Source organism: Chiloscyllium plagiosum, unplaced genomic scaffold (genome assembly GCF_037043375.1).
Source record: "Chiloscyllium plagiosum isolate Xiang-an unplaced genomic scaffold, Cpla_swu_hap1 HiC_scaffold_5, whole genome shotgun sequence".
Classification (NCBI taxonomy): domain Eukaryota; kingdom Metazoa; phylum Chordata; class Chondrichthyes; order Orectolobiformes; family Hemiscylliidae; genus Chiloscyllium; species Chiloscyllium plagiosum.
This window is the reverse complement of record NW_028270143.1, coordinates 91356334-91376797: the sequence shown is the minus strand read 5'-3', so window position 1 is coordinate 91376797 and position 20464 is coordinate 91356334. Positions and strand designations below refer to the sequence as shown.

Genomic DNA, 20464 nt, shown 5'->3' with positions numbered 1-20464 from the left:
GTTAGGAAAGTGCTCTATTGGTCGAACATGAACTCTGAGATTAGGATCATATCAGCCAGTGCAGTACTTGTAATGAGTACCAAGCCAAGCAGATTAAGGAGCTGTTTATGATACTCAACATCCCAGATAGATCATGGATGAAGTTAAATGTCAATCTTTCACTTTCACAGGGACTGATTGTATTGTCTGATTGTAAATAGACAATAGACAATAGTTGCAGGAGTAGTCCATAGTGCCCTTCGAGCCACCATTACGATCATGGCTGATCATCCTCAATCAGTATCCTGTTCCTGCCTTATCCCCATAACCCTTGATTCCACTATCCTTAAGAGCTCTATCCAACTCTTTCTTGAAAGTATCCAGAGACTTGGCCTCCACAGCCTTCTGAGGCAGAGCATTCCATACACCCATCACTCTCTGGGTGAAGAAGTTTCTCCTCTGTTCTAAGTGGCCTACCCCTTATTTTTAAACTGTGTCCTCTGGTTCGGGACTTGCCCATCAGTGGAAACATGCTTCCTGCCTCCAGAGTGTCCAATCCTTTAGTAATCTTATACGTCTCAATCAGATCCCCTCTCAGTCTTCTAAACACAAGCGTATACAAGCCCAGTTGCTCCAATCTTTCAGCGTAAGATAGTCCCGCCATTCTGGGAATTGACCTCATGAACCTACGCTGCACTCCTTCAATAGCCAGAATGTCTTTCCTCAAATTTGGAGACCAAAACTGCGCATAATATTCCAGGTGCGGTCTCACCAGGGCCCTGTACAGCTGCAGAAGGACCTCTTTGCTTCTATACTCAATTCCTCTTGTTATAAAGGCCAGCATGCTATTAGCTTCCTTCACTACCTGCTGTACCTGCATGCTAAAGTGATAGAAGAATTGATATCAAAGACCACAAGTGCATTTGTGTAATGTCTGGAAGCATACTTCAGTCATTGTAGCATTCCAGTCATTGTGATGGGCCATAATTGGCAGTTATTATTGAACGAGGAATTCGGCCACTTCATTACTGATTGTGAAAATCAACATAATACATCATCTCCACACTAAACTGAATTAAATGAAATGGCTGAGGTGGCAGTACAAATTTTATGAAGGATCAGAAAGAAATTGAACAAATCCAGCACAGACCTGTACAAGGCAATCCTTCAGTGAAAAAATATATCTTCTGAAGGCATGAAAGTAGTTCAGTCCAAAATTTAATATCACATCACATGTTGAAGCCAGAAGTACTAACAGGTGTAATGGGAGAAAGTGAGGTCTGCAGATGCTGGAGATCAGAGCTGGAAATGTGTTGCTGGAAAAGCGCAGCAGGTCAGGCAGCATCCAGGGAACAGGAGAATCGACGTTTCGGGCATAAGCTCTTCTTCAGGAATGGGGAAAGTTTGTCCAGCAGGCTGAGATAAAAGGTAGGGAGGAGGGACTTGGGAGAGGGGTGTCGGAAATGTGATAGGTGGAAAGAGGTCAAGGTGAGGGTGATAGGTCAGAATGAGGTGGGGGCGGAGAGGTCGGGAAGAAGATCTCAGGTTAGGAAGGCGGTGCTGAATTTGATGGATTTGACTGAGACAGGGTGGGGGGAGGGGAAATGAGGAAACTGATGAAATCCGAGTTCATCCCTTGTGGTTGGAGGGTTCCTAGCCGGAAGATGAGGCGTTCTTCCTCCAACCGTCGTTTTGTTGTGGTCTGACGATGGAGGAGTCCAAAGACCTGCATATCCTTGGTGGAGTGGGAGGGGGAATTGAAATGTTGAGCTACAGGGTGGTTGGGTTGGTTGGTCCGGGTGTCCCAGAGGTGTTCTCTGAAACGCTCCGCAAGTAGCCGGCCTGTCTCCCCAATATAGAGGAGGCCACATCGGGTGCAGAGGATGCAATAGATGATATGTGTGGAGGTGCAGGTGAATCTGTGGCGGATATGGAAGTTTCCTTTGGGGCCTTGGAGGGAGGTGAGGGGGGAGGTGTGGGCGCAAGTCTTGCACCTCCTGCGGTTGCAGGGGAAGGTGCCGGGAGTGGAGGTTGGGTTGGTGGGGGGTGTGGATCTGACGAGGGAGTCACGGAGGGAGTGGTCTTTACGGAATGCTGATAGGGGAGGGGAGGGAAATATATCCTTGGTGGTGGGGTCCGTTTGGAGGTAGCGGAAATGACGGCGGATGATGCGCTGTACATGGAGATTGGCGGGGTGGTAGGTGAGGACCAGTGGGGTTCTGTCCTGGTGACGGTTGGAGGGGCGGGGTTCAAGGGCGGAGGAGCAGGAAGTGGAAGAGATGCGGTGGAGGGCATCGTCGACCACGTCGGAGGGGAAATTGCAGTCCTTGAAGAAGGAGGCCATCTGTGTTGTGCGTTTTTGGAACTGGTCCTCCTGGGAGCAGATGCGGCGGAGTCGAAGGAATTGGGAGAATGGGATGGCGTTTTTACAGGGGGCAGGATGGGAGGAGGTGTAGTCCAGGTAGCTGTGGGAGTCAGTCGGTTTGTAGTAGATGTCCGTGTTGATTCGGTCGCCTGAGATGGAAATAGAAAGGTCGAGGAAGGGGAGGGAGGAATCTGAGACTGTCCAGGTGAATTTGAGGTCGGGGTGGAAGGTGTTGGTGAAGTGGATGAACTGTTCAACTTCCTCGTGGGAGCACGAGGCGGCGCCGATACAGTCATCGATGTAGCGGAGGAAAAGGTGGGGGGTGGGGCCAGTGTAGTTGCAGAAGATGGATTGTTCCACATATCCTACGAAGAGGCAGGCATAGCTGGGGCCCATGCGGGTGCCCATGGCTACTCCTTTCGTTTGGAGGAAGTGGGAGGATTGGAAGGAGAAGTTGTTCAGGGTGAGGACCAGTTCAGTCAGTTGAAGGAGGGTGTCAGTGGAAGGGTACTGGTCGGTACGGCGGGAAAGAAAGAAGCGGAGGGCTTTGAGTCCTTTGTGATGGGAGATGGAGGTGTACAGGGACTGGATGTCCATGGTGAAAATAAGGCGTTGGGGACCAGGGAAGTGAAAATCATGGAGCAGGTGGAGGGCATGGGTGGTGTCCCGAACGTAGGTGGGGAGTTCTTGGACTAAGGGGGACAGGACCGTGTCGAGGTATGCAGAGATGAGTTCGGTGGGGCAGGAGCAGGCGGAGACAATGGGTCGGCCGGGGCAGTCAGGTTTGTGGATTTTGGGCAGGAGGTAGAAGCGGGAGGTGCGGGGTTGTGGGACTATGAGGTTGGAGGCGGTGGATGGGAGATCACCCGAGGTGATGAGGTTATGGACGGTCTGGGAGATGATGGTTTGGTGGTGGGGGGTGGGGTCCTGGTCAAGGGGGCAGTAGGAGGAGGTATCTGCGAGCTGGCGTTTGGCCTCAGCGGTGTAGAGGTCGGTGCGCCAAACTACTACCGCGCCTCCCTTGTCTGCTGGTTTGATAGTGAGGTTGGGGTTGCAACGGAGTGAGTGGAGGGCTGCGCGTTCCGAGGGTGAGAGGTTGGAGTGGGTGAGTGGGGTGGGGGAGTTCAGGTGGCGGTTAATATCGCGGCGGCAGTTGGCTATGCAGAGGTCGAGGGCAGGTAGGAGGCCAGCACGGGGTGTCCAGGTGGATGGGGTGTGTTGGAGGCGGGAGAAGGGGTCGTCAGAGGGTGGGCGGGAGTCTTGGTTAAAGAAGTAGGCACGGAGGCGAAGGCGGCGGAAGAATTGTTCGATGTCACGCCGCGTGTTGAATTCATTAATCCGGGAGCGTAGGGGAATGAAGGTGAGGCCCCTGCTGAGGACTGATCTTTCATCCTCAGAGAGGGGTAGGTCTGGAGGGATGGTGAAAATACGGCAGGGCTGAGAGCTAGGACCTGGTGTGGGGCTGGAGGTGGGTGTGGGGGCGGGGTTAGGTCTGGGGGCGGGGACGGGGATCGGCGTGGGGGCGGGGTTGGGCGTGGTGACGGCGATAGGGGAAGGGGCGGGGTTAGACGTGGTGACGGAAATAGGCGGGGGGGCGGGGTTAGGCATGCAGTCGGAGATCGGCGAAGGGGCGGGGTTAGGCGAGGTGACGAAACTCGCCGGGGGGGCGGGGTTAGGCGTGGAGATCGGCGTGGAGGCGGAGACACATGCGGCGTTGTGGGCGTGTAGGTTAGTGACGTCAATGGGGGCGGCCGATGGAAGATTCTGGAACAGTTGAGGAATCCGGAGTGTGGGGGTAAGTACATGAAAGTTTTTGGTACTTACTGTCTTTGATTTCCGATATGGCCAGGAAGAACTGTTTGTTTAGTTTATGGATCCTTCTGTGGATGAAGAACAGTAGAGGTCCTTTGTAGGTGTGTGAGAGTGTTGTCCTGAGCTGGGGCAGGTCTAATTGCAGGGAATGTAGGTAGCGGCGCATGGCTGTAATGACAGGTGTAATGACAAATCAATGTGCAACATCGATTTTATCTAAGTAAAATTTGGCTGGCTGTCATGTCATTGTCAGAGTGTGCATTGGACACCCGTCAGAGTACAAACATTCAACATTTTCAAATGGCAACTAGGGACTTATGTAGAGTAGTTGTTGCCTTGATCACATGAACAACTAGCTATATCACTGCAAATGTAGACAAATACTTACAACTAGTTCAGCTGTGCCTTTACTGCAGGGAATAAATTAGAAAGAAGTGACTTCAATATCTGTAGAGTACAGAATGACTATCAGTTTCAGAGGTTCATCACCTCTCAGAAAGAGAAATAAATCAGAGACATCAGTTACAATGGCAACAATGTTTACAATGAGAAAGAACATCACTCTAGGAGTGAGTAAATACCAGTGGAACACCTAACGACAATCTGCTGATTTACCACTAAAAGGCCTGATTTAAAGAGTATGCATGTAAAGCACGTGCAGAGACTGATAACCATGTAATAGTCTAGAGTTCACACCATGTTTGTTTATGAATGACAATTTTCTCTGTGATCATGTATATTAGGTAACTAGCTTAACTTTTAACAGAAAATGACAGTACTTTTTTATTTGATTTCTTTGTAAAAGGAAGCTTGTTCGGAGAAATACAATTGTACCCTTAGGGTACTGGTTTACTTGCCGTGGTTATGTTACCTTTATTCCTGATGAAGAGCTTTTGCCTGAAACGGCGATTTTACTGCTCCTTGGATGCTGCCTGAACTGCTATGCTCTTCCAGAATCTGGTTTCCAGCATCTGCAGTCATTGTTTTTACCTAACCTCTACCTTAGCTGAGTGCCTTTAAGTGCAGTCTGTGAGAGCCATTAAACACACACTTGAAACAAAGGTTGAGGGAAGTTTGATGGAAGTTACAAGACTACGTCAGACTTCCTGTAAAGTAGACAGAGAAAAGTTGATTGCACATGGATGAGGGACCACAGGTTTAAGATTTTGAGAAGAGATACAAGGGGGATGTGAGGAAAACTTTTGTTTTAATTTAATGTGTGGAAACAATCTGAAACCTGATATCTTACAAGAATGAGAAGGTGAAGGAAATTGGGCCTTATGGAAAAGAAACTTTCAGGGCTACAGTGAAACAACAGTGGAAAGGACTGGCTAATTGTTCTATAGTGTGCTTGCTTAGGCTCAATGGGTCCAGTGGTCTCCTTATCTGCCATAATGATTCATCAATTTTATGAAATTATCCAAATAATGCAGGAGACATCATCTGGATACCTTTAAATACTAGAATGTTTAAGTAAATTATTGCTCTCTGGAGCTTTCCTAGGGGAACATATTACCTTAAGCTTTCTTCTTCCTACAGTTATTTATAATAACACTTTTAACTAAAGCTCTACAATAACTTGTCAAGATATAAGCTTCTTAGAACTAGTCATAGAGCATAGAAGAGGTCTTTCAGCATGTGGAGTCTGTACCAGCCTACCTACACTAATCCTACTTTCCAACACTTGGCTCATGGCCTTCAATTTTATGACATTTCAGGTGTTCATCCACATACACTTTAAAGGTCATGAGGTTTCCTGCCTCTCAGGGTCTCCTAGGCATAGCCTTCCATATTCCTACCACCAGAGATGCAAAGAATTTCCTCAAATTCCCTCGAAGATCCTGCCTTTCACATTATGATTATGTCCACTTGTTACTGACCCTTCAACCAAGGAGAACAGCTGCTTTCTATCCACCCTGCCCATTTCTCTCATCATTTTACACACCTCACTCAGGTTCCTCCCTCAACTTTCTCTGCTTCAAAGAGAGCAACACAAGCATATCTAACCTCTCTTCATAGCTCAAATGCTCCAGCCCAGGCAACATCCTGGTGAATCTCCTTTGCACCCTCTCCAGTGCAATCACATTGTTCCTATAGTGTGGTGACCAGAGCTACACACAGTATACTATCTGTGGTCTAACCAAAGTGATGAACAGCTCCAACAAAGCCTTCTCACTCCTGTATCTATGCTACAACCTATAAAGACAAGTGTACTATTTTCCCTCTTAACTCTCCTAATAACCTGTTCTGCCACCTTCATGGATCAGTGGACAAGCACCCCAAGATCCATATGCTCCTGTGAGCTTCCTGGTATCATTTATTGACTATTCTCTTGTTTTGTTCCTTCTTCCAAAGAGCATGTCCTCACGGCTAAATTCTATCTTCCACTGATCTACCTTTCTAACAATCCATTAATAACCTCCTGTAACTTAATGCCTCCTTCTTCACTATTAACCACCTGGCCAATCTTCGTGCCATCTGCAAACTTATTTACCATCAGCCCCCACATTCTCATTTACATTGTTTATATGTATCATGAACAATAAGGCACCTAGCACTAATCCCTGTGGTATCCACTGGGCCTTCAGTTACACATAAAGCCTGTTACCACTATCTTCTCTCTTACCACTAAGCCAATTTTGTATCCAACTTGCCAGGTTGCTCTGGATCCCATGTGCTTTTACCTTCTTTCTCATTGTCTCATGTGGGATCTTGTCCAAGGCTTTACAGAAATCTACATAAACTACATCAACTGTATTGCCTCATACACACTAGATCATCTTCTCAAAACAGTCCATCAAATTTGTTAGGTATGACCTCTCCCTGGCAAAGTCATGCTGACTATCCTTGATCAAACTTTGCCTCTCCACATGGAGATTAATTCTTTCCTCCAGAATTTTCTCCAGAATTTTCCCTTCCACTGATGTGAGACTCACTGGTCTGTAATTGCCTGACTTATCTCTGCCACCCTTCTTCTAAAGTGGAGCCATATTAGTTGTCCTCCAGTCCTCTCACAACTCCCCTGTGGCCAGAGTCAAATTAAAAATTTGTAATTTTCTACCTCATCTCCTACTCTATACTGTCTATGGTTAAGCATGCCAAAACCTCCAATACCTCTTCATTCGCTATCTCTGTCTGCTCACGAATATCACAGTCTCTCTCTCCCCAAATTCCACATCTACATATTTCTTCTTCCCAATGAACCCTAACAATGTCCTCTAACTCCATGAACAGATTCCCCCTTGGTCCCTAATGGGCCTTAATCTTTCTTTGGTTATTCCTCTTCTCCACATTATATAATTATGGGATATCTTGGTACTCTTGCTAATTTTATCCACCCATGGTTTTATCATACCTCTTCTTCATTCACCTAATTGTTTCTGAGGTTTCCCCTGCACTTCTGAAACTCAAGCCCTGGTATGTTCCTTTTGCACCTGCTATAGGCCTCTCTTTTCCTTTCTATCTTGTCCTGAATCTTCCTACATATTCAGGTTTCTCTGGACTTGTAGCTCCTACATATCACTCTCCCCATTGCTCCGCAGTGGATTTTCCAAGTCTACTTTGATCAGATCCCACATTGCTTTAATAAAATCTGCCCTCCCCCATACAAAAACTATTTTTTGCAGACCATCTTTTTCTTTACCAGAACAGACTTAAATTATACTGTGTTGTGGTTGCTATCACCAAAATACTGCCACACTGCCACCTCAACCTGACTTCATTCCCCAGAATTAGGTCCAGCACTTCATTGATCCTTGAAGAACCTTCAACGTGTGGAATTTAGTAGTGTTTAGTGAATCTAATGTTTAGATTTTTGAAGGGTTAAGATCAAGTTGGATACTTCTCAGCATTTTTTGAAATGGAAAACCAAAGATCTGAAGTTGAGGAGATGTATGAATTTCACTGGAAACCTGTACTGGAGAATTCCATTGCGTTTTCCAGGTTTGTTTTTCTCAGCCAAATCATGCATTAATGTATATTCTATGTTAGGAATTCCCTTACTTGGCAATTTAGTATCTTTTCCCTTTTTGCTAAGTTTCATCGTTTTTATACTATTTGGCAAATATCCATGTCAGTAAAAGTCAAAGAACCATTCAGAGGAAAAGAGTGAAGTCCAAGATTAATCTTATAGGACCTTATTATTATTAAAATTGGCTTAAATTTGGAAAACAAAACTTAATTTAAATTTAAAGCTTTACAACAGCTAATAATAAATGTTATAGTTTAGCATGTCAGTTAAAGGAAACTTTAACGTTAATATAAGATAAAATTAAAATAAGGTTAACTGAAATGGAGAGTTTGCTGTTATTAAAGATGGAAGAATTACTTAACTAAAGTTCCTTTATCAGGATGAATTTGTTACAGGACTGTAGCAAACATTTTAGTTATATTTTGTAAAATTGTTATCGTTGATTAGAAATCCTTCCACTGACAAATGTAACCTCTTCAGAAAGTAAGAGATCTATGACAATTATTTTCAGTGGCCAATGTCTTTTATTATTAATTCTCACAATTTATGAATTATTAACAAAAAGGTGTTGTCGTTAATTGGACTAAAGCTTCCTAAAATCGCGCTGTGTTTTAAATTACATAATATATAATCGGGTCTTGTTTACACAAATCTTTATAACCAAGCACAATTTAATCTGGATTCTGAATTTAATGCAGCTTTCCAAAGCAGGGAACATGGCAGCTTGGCCAACTTAATTATAACAGAGTTTTTCCCCGTGGCTGGAAAACCTCCCTTAATTGAGTTAGAGGTAGAAAATGGCCTGTGCACAGCAGATTGTAAGTTAGGTTCATTGATGAACTAATTGACAGTTTTAGCCCTGAGCCCATCGGAATATAGAAGTGTCTCAGTTGTATGGCTTTCTCTTGTACGGGAGTTGAATGGCTATGCCATGCCTCCTCAAAGCTAATAGTCCCGTCAGTAAGCCCTTTGTTATCAAGCACACTATGTCCAATTATGGGATCTCCCATTGGGAGAACAATGAATCCCACACCTCTGATCATGTATCCCCTCCCCATGACCATTTTCTTTCCCTCACTGTCCTGAGTCCAAGGATTGACACAACACTGATTGCTGGATAAGTCCCTGAGGCACTTCTAAACAGCAGCCCCCACAGCCTCATGCAGCACAGCAGAAATGGAGATCTGCAAGCATCAGGTTAAATTATAGCTCTCAGCAGGCAGGAGTTCCACCAGCACAGTACTAAATCCTGAGGAAAGGCAGATGCTGGCCAGTGAAGTTCAAATCCCATGGAAATGACATTGGTTCTCTGTTCTCTGTCTGATGGACAAACCTTATGTTGGGGGCATTAGGTCCAACCCCATGAGAAGCTTAAGAAGAAAATAAGGTAGACTTCCTAAATTCCTACTTGGATAGGTTACTTCACGAGGCATGAGTGTGCATCAGAAAAATCACAAGCTATGGGCCCACAACGTTTTGATGCATGATCCTAGTCTGGAGGAAAGTTGTCCCAGGAGCAAATAGTAGTGTATATTATATACATAATACATATGCAAGTGTCAATCATATATATGTATATAAAACATGTATATTTATTTAAATTGACAACTGGTAAAACAATATTTCGATGATAGGAAGCAGAAAATTCAATCTGGCTGTGAACCATTGTCACATCTGACTTTTATGCCTCCAGCACTCACTGAAAAGGAATGTTTGTAAAATGCATTGATATCAAATAATTAACTTCTCCAATTATGTTATTGTTGTTATCCTACCCACTTCTGAAATATGTAAATATGATTTAAAGCTTTTTACAATTTACTTCTATGTATTAATGAAAATGCGTGCTAAGCATTAGCTCTCCTGTACCAATTAGAGATTGAGTTTGCTTAATAATAATCACATTTCAATATGAGAACTGCGGAAAAACCTTTGATCATATATCTGTCTGGAGTTAATTACTTGTGCTATGTTGACTCAGGCAGTGTTTGGCTGTATACTGAAAAAAGTATGTATTTTTTTTAAATTGGCTATCAATTAAATGAAGATGAAAGTGAATGTTTGGAAAATTAGTCTGCACCAGATGACCAATATGACCAGCATTCACATTTGTTTGTTGGTAATTTGCCTATTTTTGAAACATCCCTCTAATACAAAAAAGATGGTGTCCTTTGGAATCCTAACGTAGTTGTGTTCAGGATCATTTGATAACCCCTGTGCAAAAGTCAGCCCTTAGTCATACTATTTTTCCTGGACATGGTCAGGATATGAACAGTGGATCATTTTTAACAACCAGTAATACATTTTACTTGTTGGTAATTCATTTGGCTTGAATGAATTATCAAATCATACTGATTTAGATAACTGTGGTTAGCTTTCATTTGAAAAGAAACGTAAAGAAAATAATGGAATATAAATAGGTCCCGGAGACATAGTAAAGTATCAGAAATAATCTTGGCCTGTTAAATTCACACACTTTTCAATTCTGAACAATGTATAAGAACAAATTTATTTTAACTTTATTCAGAAATGGAGGGAGAAAGCAAGTTATAAGTTGTGAGCAAACTGTGAAGAGAACATAGCAGGCTTTAAAAGGATATAGATAGGAGAAGTGGATCAGCAAAAGTTTGACAAAGAATGTAATTTGTGAAAATATGAAATTGTCGATTTGTCAGGGAGAATTAAAAAATGCATGGTATCTTATTAGCAAAAGATTGCAGCATTCTCGTATGCAGAAGGATTTGGGTGACTAATGTATGGATCACAGAAGGTAAGTGTGCAAATACTGTAAGTAATTAGAAAAGCAAATGGAACATTATCATTTATTGCGAGGTGAACTGAACGCAAAAGTACAGGAGTTAAGCTTCAATTCTACAGGACACTGATGAAACTTGGGTACTGTGTAAAGTATTGGTGTCCTTATTTAAAGAAGGATGTAAATACATTGAAAACAATTTAGAAAAGGTTTACTACCATAAAGGACTATCACAAATTGTCTTATGGGGAAAGGTTGGAAAGGCCTGGCTTGGTTTAGGAGAGTAAAAGGTGACTTGATTGAAACATGCAAGGTCCAGAGGTCTCATATGAAAAGGATGGTTTACTCTTTTTGGATTTCCATTTAAAAATGAAGAGTTACCGTTTTAAAACAAACATGAAGATAATGTTTCTTCTCTCAAAGGACCGTGAATCTTTGAAACCTTTTTCATCAAAAGATAGTGGAGTAGCACCTTTGCATATTTTTAAGATTCTTGGGAAGCAAAGGAGTGAAAGATTATTGGGGATAGGTGGGAATGTGGAATAATCAGATCAGCCATGAACTTACTGAATGGTTGAGAATGTTTGAGGGGCCAAATGGCCTACTCTTGATCCTAACTTGTATCTCCTTATGTATGTACATTTTATTGTAAAATACCACAATACATATTGAAACACAAGCACCAAGAAAGTAGAAAAATTTAAAGTTGCTGTCAATAACATTAGCTGAAAGTAGGTCTGTTAAAAAGTTTCCATGTACAATATACTTGGCTGCTGGCGTGTGTGCATAAGATATAGATTAAAGTAGACACAGTCAGAAAAGTTCAGTGGACCCAGCTGTGGAGAACTGAGGCATACGGGAAAATGTTTGGTTGATGCCAGTGCTGTTGATCGGACTAAACAGATAATGACTTTAAAATTGCTCTGACCTGGTTTCAATTATGCAGACTAGGTTTTGTGATGCCCTTAGAAAAGTATTTTAAAAATGGTGAAAATAGAACATAAGGCTATGAGAGCTGTGGGTTTAATGTTTGCAATACTTTCTTTACAATTACTAATAAAATATTTTCAGGTTAAAATAGTGGGGAAAGGGTGTGATGCACCTTACGGTAGTTGTGCATGTTATACACTTTTATCTAGGTTTAAAGTATATCTAATAAGGCTAGTAGTGAACAAGTGACAAATCCACATCACTTTTGACATATATATTCCACCTCACTTTTGACATACATATTACACAACTCATATATCACAATGCGGTTAGTGGCTTGCAACACTGTTCCTTCACACCTGGGTTTGAATTCAGTCTGTTCTGCTCTCTCATGAGACTGTTAACGTAAATGAAAAAAGAGGCAAAATGTAATTTCCAATGCACCCATATTGAAAGCACATGACACCCTATTATTTGATATGAATAAGAATTAAATTGTCCCTCCTACTCAGTGCAATTGCAGAGATAATAGCTGGGTGAGAACTGAAAGTCACACATGCATTTCAATAAAAACTTATCCTGAGGTGAGAATTAAATTTTATTGTTGTGGCAATAGAGGAGATTTCCTGCGTCTGGTGTGTGCTATAACAGGAAAAAGAGTGCTTGATGCTGACAGAAGCTAAAAATTCTATTTGGTAAAGAGACATTGGGCCAGTTTATTCAAGGGTCAATTAAGAAGGTTCAGACATTCTGGCTGCAGTATGCTATGTTCCTGGTTTTCTGCTTAGGTTCCAAATACCACTCCCTGCTCCCTATATTTTACATTGTTTAATGATGTTGCAAAGATTTACATGAGACAAGGTGTGATATCTGAGGTATGACATCTGAAAGTCTTATAATAGGAGGAAGTGATGAGACAGATTGATATGCAGGGACCCAGAAATTCATTTATAAAAAGTAGTTCTAATTTATCTGGTAACATAAGGTTCTTTGACCCAGTCTATGTACATTATTTCAAATTAATTTGAAGCTTTATGGAGTTTAGAAAAGTAATCAAATAAAACTATAGTGCAACAAGACTCTTAAATCTAACTGCAAAAGTTTGAATTATTACAATGTATTTGACTGCAGTGATCCAAGTATTTCACTAGTGTAAATGTAGACATGATGCTTATGACTTTCTGTGAGTGAATAGTTTAGCAATCCAAAGGAGCTAATTCAAGTTCAGCTGTTCCAGACTCCTTCTGCTTCTGTAAAACCAACAAGCCATAAGATTAGATTTCAGTCTGTAAACATTGGGATAATCAAAGATTTTTTTTTAACCAATATGGTATAATAGCTGCAAAACTCAACAAACGTTGAACATTTCCTTTCTGAAGTTGGCTTATTCCTTGCTGTAGTGATTGTGAGCCACCCAAAACAAGTTACCTGAAACGAATTCAGGACGCAATCTGAAACCATTGTGACTATGTACAAACTCACTTCAGTTATATAACATTAATTTAAGGTTAAAGCTTTTTTGTGTAAAGAGGATTTTAGGAAATTCCTATTTACTCAGTCATGCACCCAAGAACTTTTCAAATTTATTTTGTATTAATATTAGTGCATTGGAATTCAATGCTTCAAAAGGTGATGGAAGTTGATTCAGCAGTAACTGCAGATATGCTTTGGAATATTTTTTATGAAGTGCTACATTACATGTAAAATGTGCAGTAGCAACATGGATATAAATTGGCTAAGTGACAGGCAACAGAGAAAAATAAGAAATAGTTGTTTCTCATATTGTAGGAAGTTATATAATGGGGTTCCCTAAGGATTGGTATTAAGACCACTACTTTTCTTGATATATGGTAATAACATAGACATTGGGGCACTCAGCACAACTTGCAAAATTGTGTTTGATGCCAAAATATTATGAATTGTGAGGAAGAAGTTGATAAATCTCAAGAGTACTTAGACGGGCAGACAAGTAGCAGATGTAATTTAATGCAGAGAAATGTGAGTTGATTAATTTTGATCAGAAAAATTGAGGAGGAGTAATATAAAATGAAGTCAGTTCTAAAAGGGATGTAAAAGTATATATGCACAAATGATTGAAGGTGGCAGGAGAGGTCAAAAAAGTGATTAATAAAGTATACATATGTCTATATATGATTTTTTTTCTTTTCTGGGGGTTTGTGGGTGTTACTGGCTGGGCCAGCATTAAGTACCCATCTCTAGTTGTCCTTTTATCCTGGACAATGTAGAGTACAATTTACTGTATGAAAATGAACATACATAAAAACATCCATAAGTGCATTGTATCCAGTTCTGGTCATTACAATTAAGAAGGATGTGAAACTTTAGAGAGAATGCAAAAGATATTTATTCAAATGATTCTAGCTGTGAGAAGCTTCAGTTACATAGTTAGATTGGACACCCTAGAGTTGTTCTCCCAAGAGAACAGAACATTAATTGGAGATTTGAGGTGTTCAAAAACATAAGTGGCCTAAATAGATGAGATAGGGAGTGACTATTTCCATCTGTGGGTTAACCGAATAGCAGAGAACACTGATTTAAGGTGTTTGGCAGAAGAAACAATCATGAAATGAAGAAAATCTTTACACAGTGAGTGGTTAGAATCTAAAGTGTACTGTCTGAGAATGTATGGATGCAGATTCATGAAATATCTTCAAAACTGAATTAGGCAATGATCTGAACTGAAAAGATTTACAGAGCAATGAGTATAAAGCACAGCATGGGCAGATTGCGTGAAAGGTCATTTTCTGTGCTGTTGCCATTCTATAACTTAAAAGGATACCTTAACAGAACTGTGAGGAAGAATAGGAGAGTGAAATTCATTGTACCGTTCCTTCAAAGAGTTGGCACAGCCGCCATAGGTTAACTGGCATCCTTCCATGCTAAAGGAGTCTATGATTAATGTTGATAGAAAGCTACAACATTTAACATCATTTGGATGCCAATATGCAGAACTTTGTTTACCTTATTTGGACAGCAATATAAACAGGTCTGCTGGGCTGTACATCATGCTAAATCAAGAAGCATAGCTCCAGACCTATAGACCTACCTATGGAGCACCTTGATATTATATTCATGTTACAATGGCACTCACTTTCAAAGCCATGCAAGCTGAAAAAAGCCTCACTCATCTCCAGTCTGAGAAGTGCCCATCTACACCTACTCTCTGTTCCTATCTTTTAGCCAACTTCTAATCCACACTGCCAAGGACCCATTAATCCAAATATGTAACATCCACAGCACTACCCTCATCCACTGTCTGTGTCACTTCATCAAAGAACTCAATTAAATTTATAAGATATGACTAGTCCTTGACAAAGCTATACTGACTGTCTAGTATTAATTAAATTTTCTCTGTGCATATTTATGTTATCCCATATTGAGGCCTCCATCAGTTTTCTCACAATTGATGCCACGCTGACAGGTCTGTAGTTTCCTGGATTATCCTTTGCCTCTTGGGAGGCTTCCTTTTTCTTTAGATAGCTGAAAGAATAATATCACGTGGCAATCTAGTCTGTAAATTGGACACCTGCTTGAAGGATATTAACACTGCCAAAACCATGGCCTTAAACAGTGGTGTCACATTTTCAATCTTCAAGTCGCCCGTGGCTAATCCTGTGTTCAGACATGTTTGGAAAACATCGAGCAATAGCACCGCAATTTGCTCCTTTACCTCTCTCAGAAATCTAGGATGCATTTGATCCTGGCCTAGCAACTGCTCTACCTGGAATTCTGCCAGCCTTTTCTTTTTACTGCACAGTTGCTGAACACCCACGTTTCCAACAGGGTCATTGTCACCATCTTCTAATTTGGTAAAGACAGAAGCAAAGCATTCAGTTAGTACCTCTGTCACACTCTTTGCTTCAGTGGGCAGCTTACCCTGCTCGTTCCTTATGGGGCCTACTCTATCCTTCACCAATCTTTTACTATTAATCTGTCTGAAGAACATTTTACTATCTGTTTTAGTGCAGCCTGCCATCCTTTCCTCATGCTTCCTCTTAGCTTTCCTTATTCCAGCCTTAGACTTTATTACATATAAATACAAGGAAACTGATTTTAGCATCTTCAAAGGGATAAAAAGAGTATTTTACCTACTGTATGTCAAAGAAACCTTGTAAGAGAAAAGGAATAACTTTCTTCTCTTTTGTTATCAGAGACAGTGGAACAGGGAACAAACAGATTAATGAGGTTAGTAAAATCCACAGCATTCTACTTCAGCACGGAAATTGCTAATGTCAGTTAAATTTACAGACTAAACTGCCACTTTTCATTATTCTTTCAGCTATCCAAAGAAAAAGGAAACCTCCAAAGATGAAACCTATTGGAAGGAAATTAACGCAGCCATGGCCTTAACTAATCTGGCACAAGCAAAAGGCAAAATTCAAGGAACAACCAGCTGTATCATTCAAAAGTCTTCACATATTTCCGAAATAAAGACATTGAAAATTTCATCGGGTAAACCGTTTTAAAGAAAAAACTTAAATGACTTTAAGCATTTCTGAAGCAAAACTATTCCATGTATATATTTTGAAAAAAAATTTACAACCAAATGCTGACTCCTGGCTCTTGAAGCCAGTCTAGAACAAATCCATTTTTGAAAATCTAATCTTATGTTTATTAATATATTTAGGATCTTGCAGCAGTTTTTAAATCTTTTGTAATAACACATATATTTTTGCTGTTGTTGGCCAGCTTTTTTTAAACCAAGAACTGACTGTAAATTGTTAAAACGGTACAATTTCTGTAAAAGCATTAACTTATTTTATGTTACTCAAATTAATCTTTGACATCTCATGTTGGTGTTGTCAGCATGAATATAATGTAATATAAATAATATATCAATAAGCTACATGTTGCACACTGAAAGCATATTTGCCATTGTGAAATTGTACTTTCATATAACATGAACAATTCCATGTTGTAAGACTCTTATGTGACAAACAAAACAGAAAAATGTCTACAGCATGGAATGTACATTGTGGTCCTGGAAGAAAAACATTGTGATTGTTCTGGCATGTCACTTTATTTTGACTTCAGTTATAGCTTGTTGACTTTATTTTGGCTTAGAGAACACGTGTTGAAAATATATGACAACTGGCATATCATACAGGTCTTAACAGTGATCTAATTAGAAGCAGTGACATTATACACTCAGGATTCAAACATGCTGAATGATTAGCCAATTTTAAGCTGGAAAGCTCCAAAGATAAACTGAAGCTCAAAATGTTGCTTTACATGGTGACCATATTTCAATATTTCTAAATCTGGATGAATATGTCAGCATGCATTGGCCTCCATAAGTGACTAGTGTTACTTCATTTAAAACACAAAGGTACTTTTAATAGAATAAGATAAAGGAATAGAAAAAAGCTGCTCAAAACAGAATAATAGGCATAGGGACTGACTTTAGTATACTGAGTATATGGTGTTTCTGAGGGATGAATTAAGATGTTACAACTGTAATAAAGTTCATCATGTGCCAATTTTGCCTACTTGTATCCAAATTCCATTTGAAAATATTAGATATTTACAAATGGCCTCAAAAAAGCAGAAATCAGCAACAACAATGGGGTCCCAAAACATAATAATAACCCACCAAAAAAAATGACTCTTTCCTGCTGTGTTGAACATTCTGATGTTAATTTTATACTGTATGGACCATAGAATTGTAAAAATGATATATGGCTTGTTAAGCTGGGCCAGAACCATCAAAATGATCCATTATGCATTTGGAGTCAGATAATTTATACATGGGTACAAAAGAGCAAGATCGTTTGGGCATAGTGACTTACATGTAAAACACATTTGTGTCCAAATTTCTTCAAAATCTGACAATCTTCTTGCTTTGCATCCAATTTCACGTCTTTGGAGATCATTACCCAAGGAATTCCACCTCACCACATTTGTGCACAATTGTGATCTTCAAAAATCTATTAATTTGCTTGCCAGTTATATATTTAATGATCAAATACAATGGAATTTTGTGCTGTTTGTGCTTAAAAACTGTCTTGAGTTAGGCGCACATTTCTTCAACCTTGTGCCTATAAATGAAGCCGATGAACAGGGAAGTTTAACCAGGAGAAAGTGAGGACTGCAGATGCTGGAGATCAGAGCTTAAAAATGTGTTGCTGGAAAAGCGCAGCAGGTCAGACAGCATCAAAGGAACAGGAGAATTGACGTTTCGGGCATAAGCCCTTCTTCAGGAATCCTTTGATGCTGCCTGACCTGCTGCTTTCCAGCAACACATTTTTAAGCTCTGTTCTCCAGCATCTGCAGTCCTCACTTTCTCCTAGTTGATTTTAATCTACTGCAAATCCTCTTGCAAGGATGCCTTCCTTGAAGAAGCTCTCTTCCTCCCTCTACAAGGATCTCAGTGAGTCACAATTTCACTGCACCCCTCCATTCCTGAAGAAGTGAAGTTTAACCAGCCTGTCTGGGAACTTTCAACCTTACTTTCTGATAATATTAAAAATCACACAACACCAGGTTATAATCAAGCAAGTTTACTTGGAAGTACAAGCTTTTGAAGCACTGCTCCTTCATCATCACCTAACTAACTACCTGACAAAGGAGCAGTGCTCCAAAAGCTTGTACTTCCAATTTAACCTGTTGGATTATAACCTGGTGTTGCGATTTTTAACTTTGTCCACCCCAGTCCAACACAGCATCTCCACATCTGATAATATTAATAAGGAGTCAATGTTTCCATTACATTCCAAACATCAAATCGCTTCTGGCATTCAGATAATTGTGACCAACTATTAGGCACATCACTTGTATAAGATTCTGGAATGTCAAAAGAATTTGTATGTATTTTTCCTATTTAAAAGTAGAAAAGTTTATTACTTAAGTTGCAAATATAAAAAACAATCCAATGGAATATTTTAGGGTCACCCAGCGCAAAGTCATTCCTAACATGCTCTTCTCTTTGTGCAATGAACATAATGTATTTTGAAATGGTATTTGTAAATATTTTTATACCTTTTGTGCAAACTGTTAAAATTGCAATTTGTTATATGCCTTTAGGTGTAAAGCAAATAATTGAATTATGTATTTTGGCATATACAAAAGAAAGCTGCTTTAAAAAGCTTTTTATGGTAGTGTCATTTTTTAAATATATCACAAATTAAACAGAATAATAGTTCCAAGATTGTTTTATTATAGTATTTTTCTGAGTAGTTTAATTATTCTGATGTGTTCAGTAAGCAATTTGTTGCAAATATTATAATAAATTTATAAATTACCACAATAATAAACAATAAAGTGCATGACATTTATAATTTCTGCTACATATACATTTGACAATTCTTCATAAATTGCAGATCATCAATGGCCTTGTGGAATACAGCATGCTGTGACAGTATGAAATGACAAATAATTTTGTGCTTGTAAAATTATTTTTTCAGTATCAGAGAGGTTGTTTGTAAGTAATTCTGATTTATCAAGCTTTCTCTCTATCACCATCCCCTATAGGTCTTACCAAGTCCTAACTGTTTTTGATAAGTTTAACGTATATTCAGTGGTTAAGTACCACAATGGCACATCTTTCATGTTTTTCAATGTTGTGTCTCTTGACAAGATATAGGTGTAGCAAAAATGGGTGTACAGCTTTAAAGTAAATCAGGCAGCAGTTTCTTAATTTCCACCTTTAACTTCACAGTTCCATCTGTAAAGGTCACTATCTAATTTCTTCAACTATACTGGTGATGATGGTAGAATTGCTGATATTCTAATCACAAACCCTTATGTAAGCATGCTGGTTCCAGTTCTGTGCTAACAGTCCAAGAGGATGGTTTCTTTTGATTACGTGATTTATAATTCTCTCAATATTTTAAAGACTTCAATCATGTGCCTTTGATCAATTTCAAACTTCTGAGTCTTGTTTCATAATTTAGAATTTCATTTCATAAAATCTTCCCTTATCCCTCAACAAGCCTTACATTTAATCTAAAAGAACTGTACATGCAAAATTGTACATAACATGTTAGTATGTCCTTGATAGTGAACTATATACGTTTAAAATGATTTATTCTTTAATGCCCTTCAGATCCAACTTGGTATGTGTTTGATCGCACAAGCTAATTCAAGATTTATTCTGATTGGCACTTTTTCCTTTGTCCACTGATTGAGATTGTTCCATTTTGTACACATCTGCAGTTTCTTTTTTTAATGTTCATTACATTCACTGACATTAAAATTCAATTGTTGTTGCTTTGATTACCCATTTGATTTTCCATGAATCAACAAGTTTTCAACTTCTTTGAAATACAAATGGAATATAATCGAAAGCTGTTTGGGACTGACAAAGAACTGTTATTGACTGAATCTTTTAAAATTAGTCACTGAATGTGGATGTTACTGGTTAAGCGATTGAGAGTTACAAGGTAGCCAGGAAAGACCTAAAGAGAGAGCTAAGACGAGTGAGGAGGGGACATGAGAAGTTGTTGGTGGATAGGATCAGGGAAAACCCTAAAGCTTTCTATAGATTGATAAGGGATAAAGGATTGACTGGAGTAAGATTAGGGCCAATCAAGGACAGTAGTGGGAAGTTGTGCGTGGAGTCAGAGGAGATAGGGGAAGCAATAAGTGAATATTTTTCATAAGTATTCGCACTAGAAAAAGACAATGTTGTCAA

The 20464-nt window shown here is 39.9% G+C and overlaps 1 protein-coding gene across 4 annotated transcripts in view; it reads left to right on the top strand.

The window, feature by feature from the left end:
• The window catches only part of mkxa (mohawk homeobox a), a 59683-nt gene extending 40644 nt beyond the window's left edge, over positions 1–19039 (top strand). For 3 of the 4 annotated variants that reach the window (XM_087987457.1, XM_087987459.1, XM_087987460.1), the window contains 2 exons: positions 15984–16017; positions 16112–19038. In XM_087987457.1, coding sequence (XP_087843583.1) covers positions 15984–16017; positions 16112–16298 — 221 coding nt within the window. In that variant the 3' untranslated portion in view covers positions 16299–19038. Of the gene's footprint in view, positions 1–15983; positions 16018–16111 lie in introns of all 4 variants that reach the window. The other variant, XM_087987458.1, reaches the window with a different exon arrangement.
• Positions 19040–20464: the final 1425 nt, after the last annotated feature.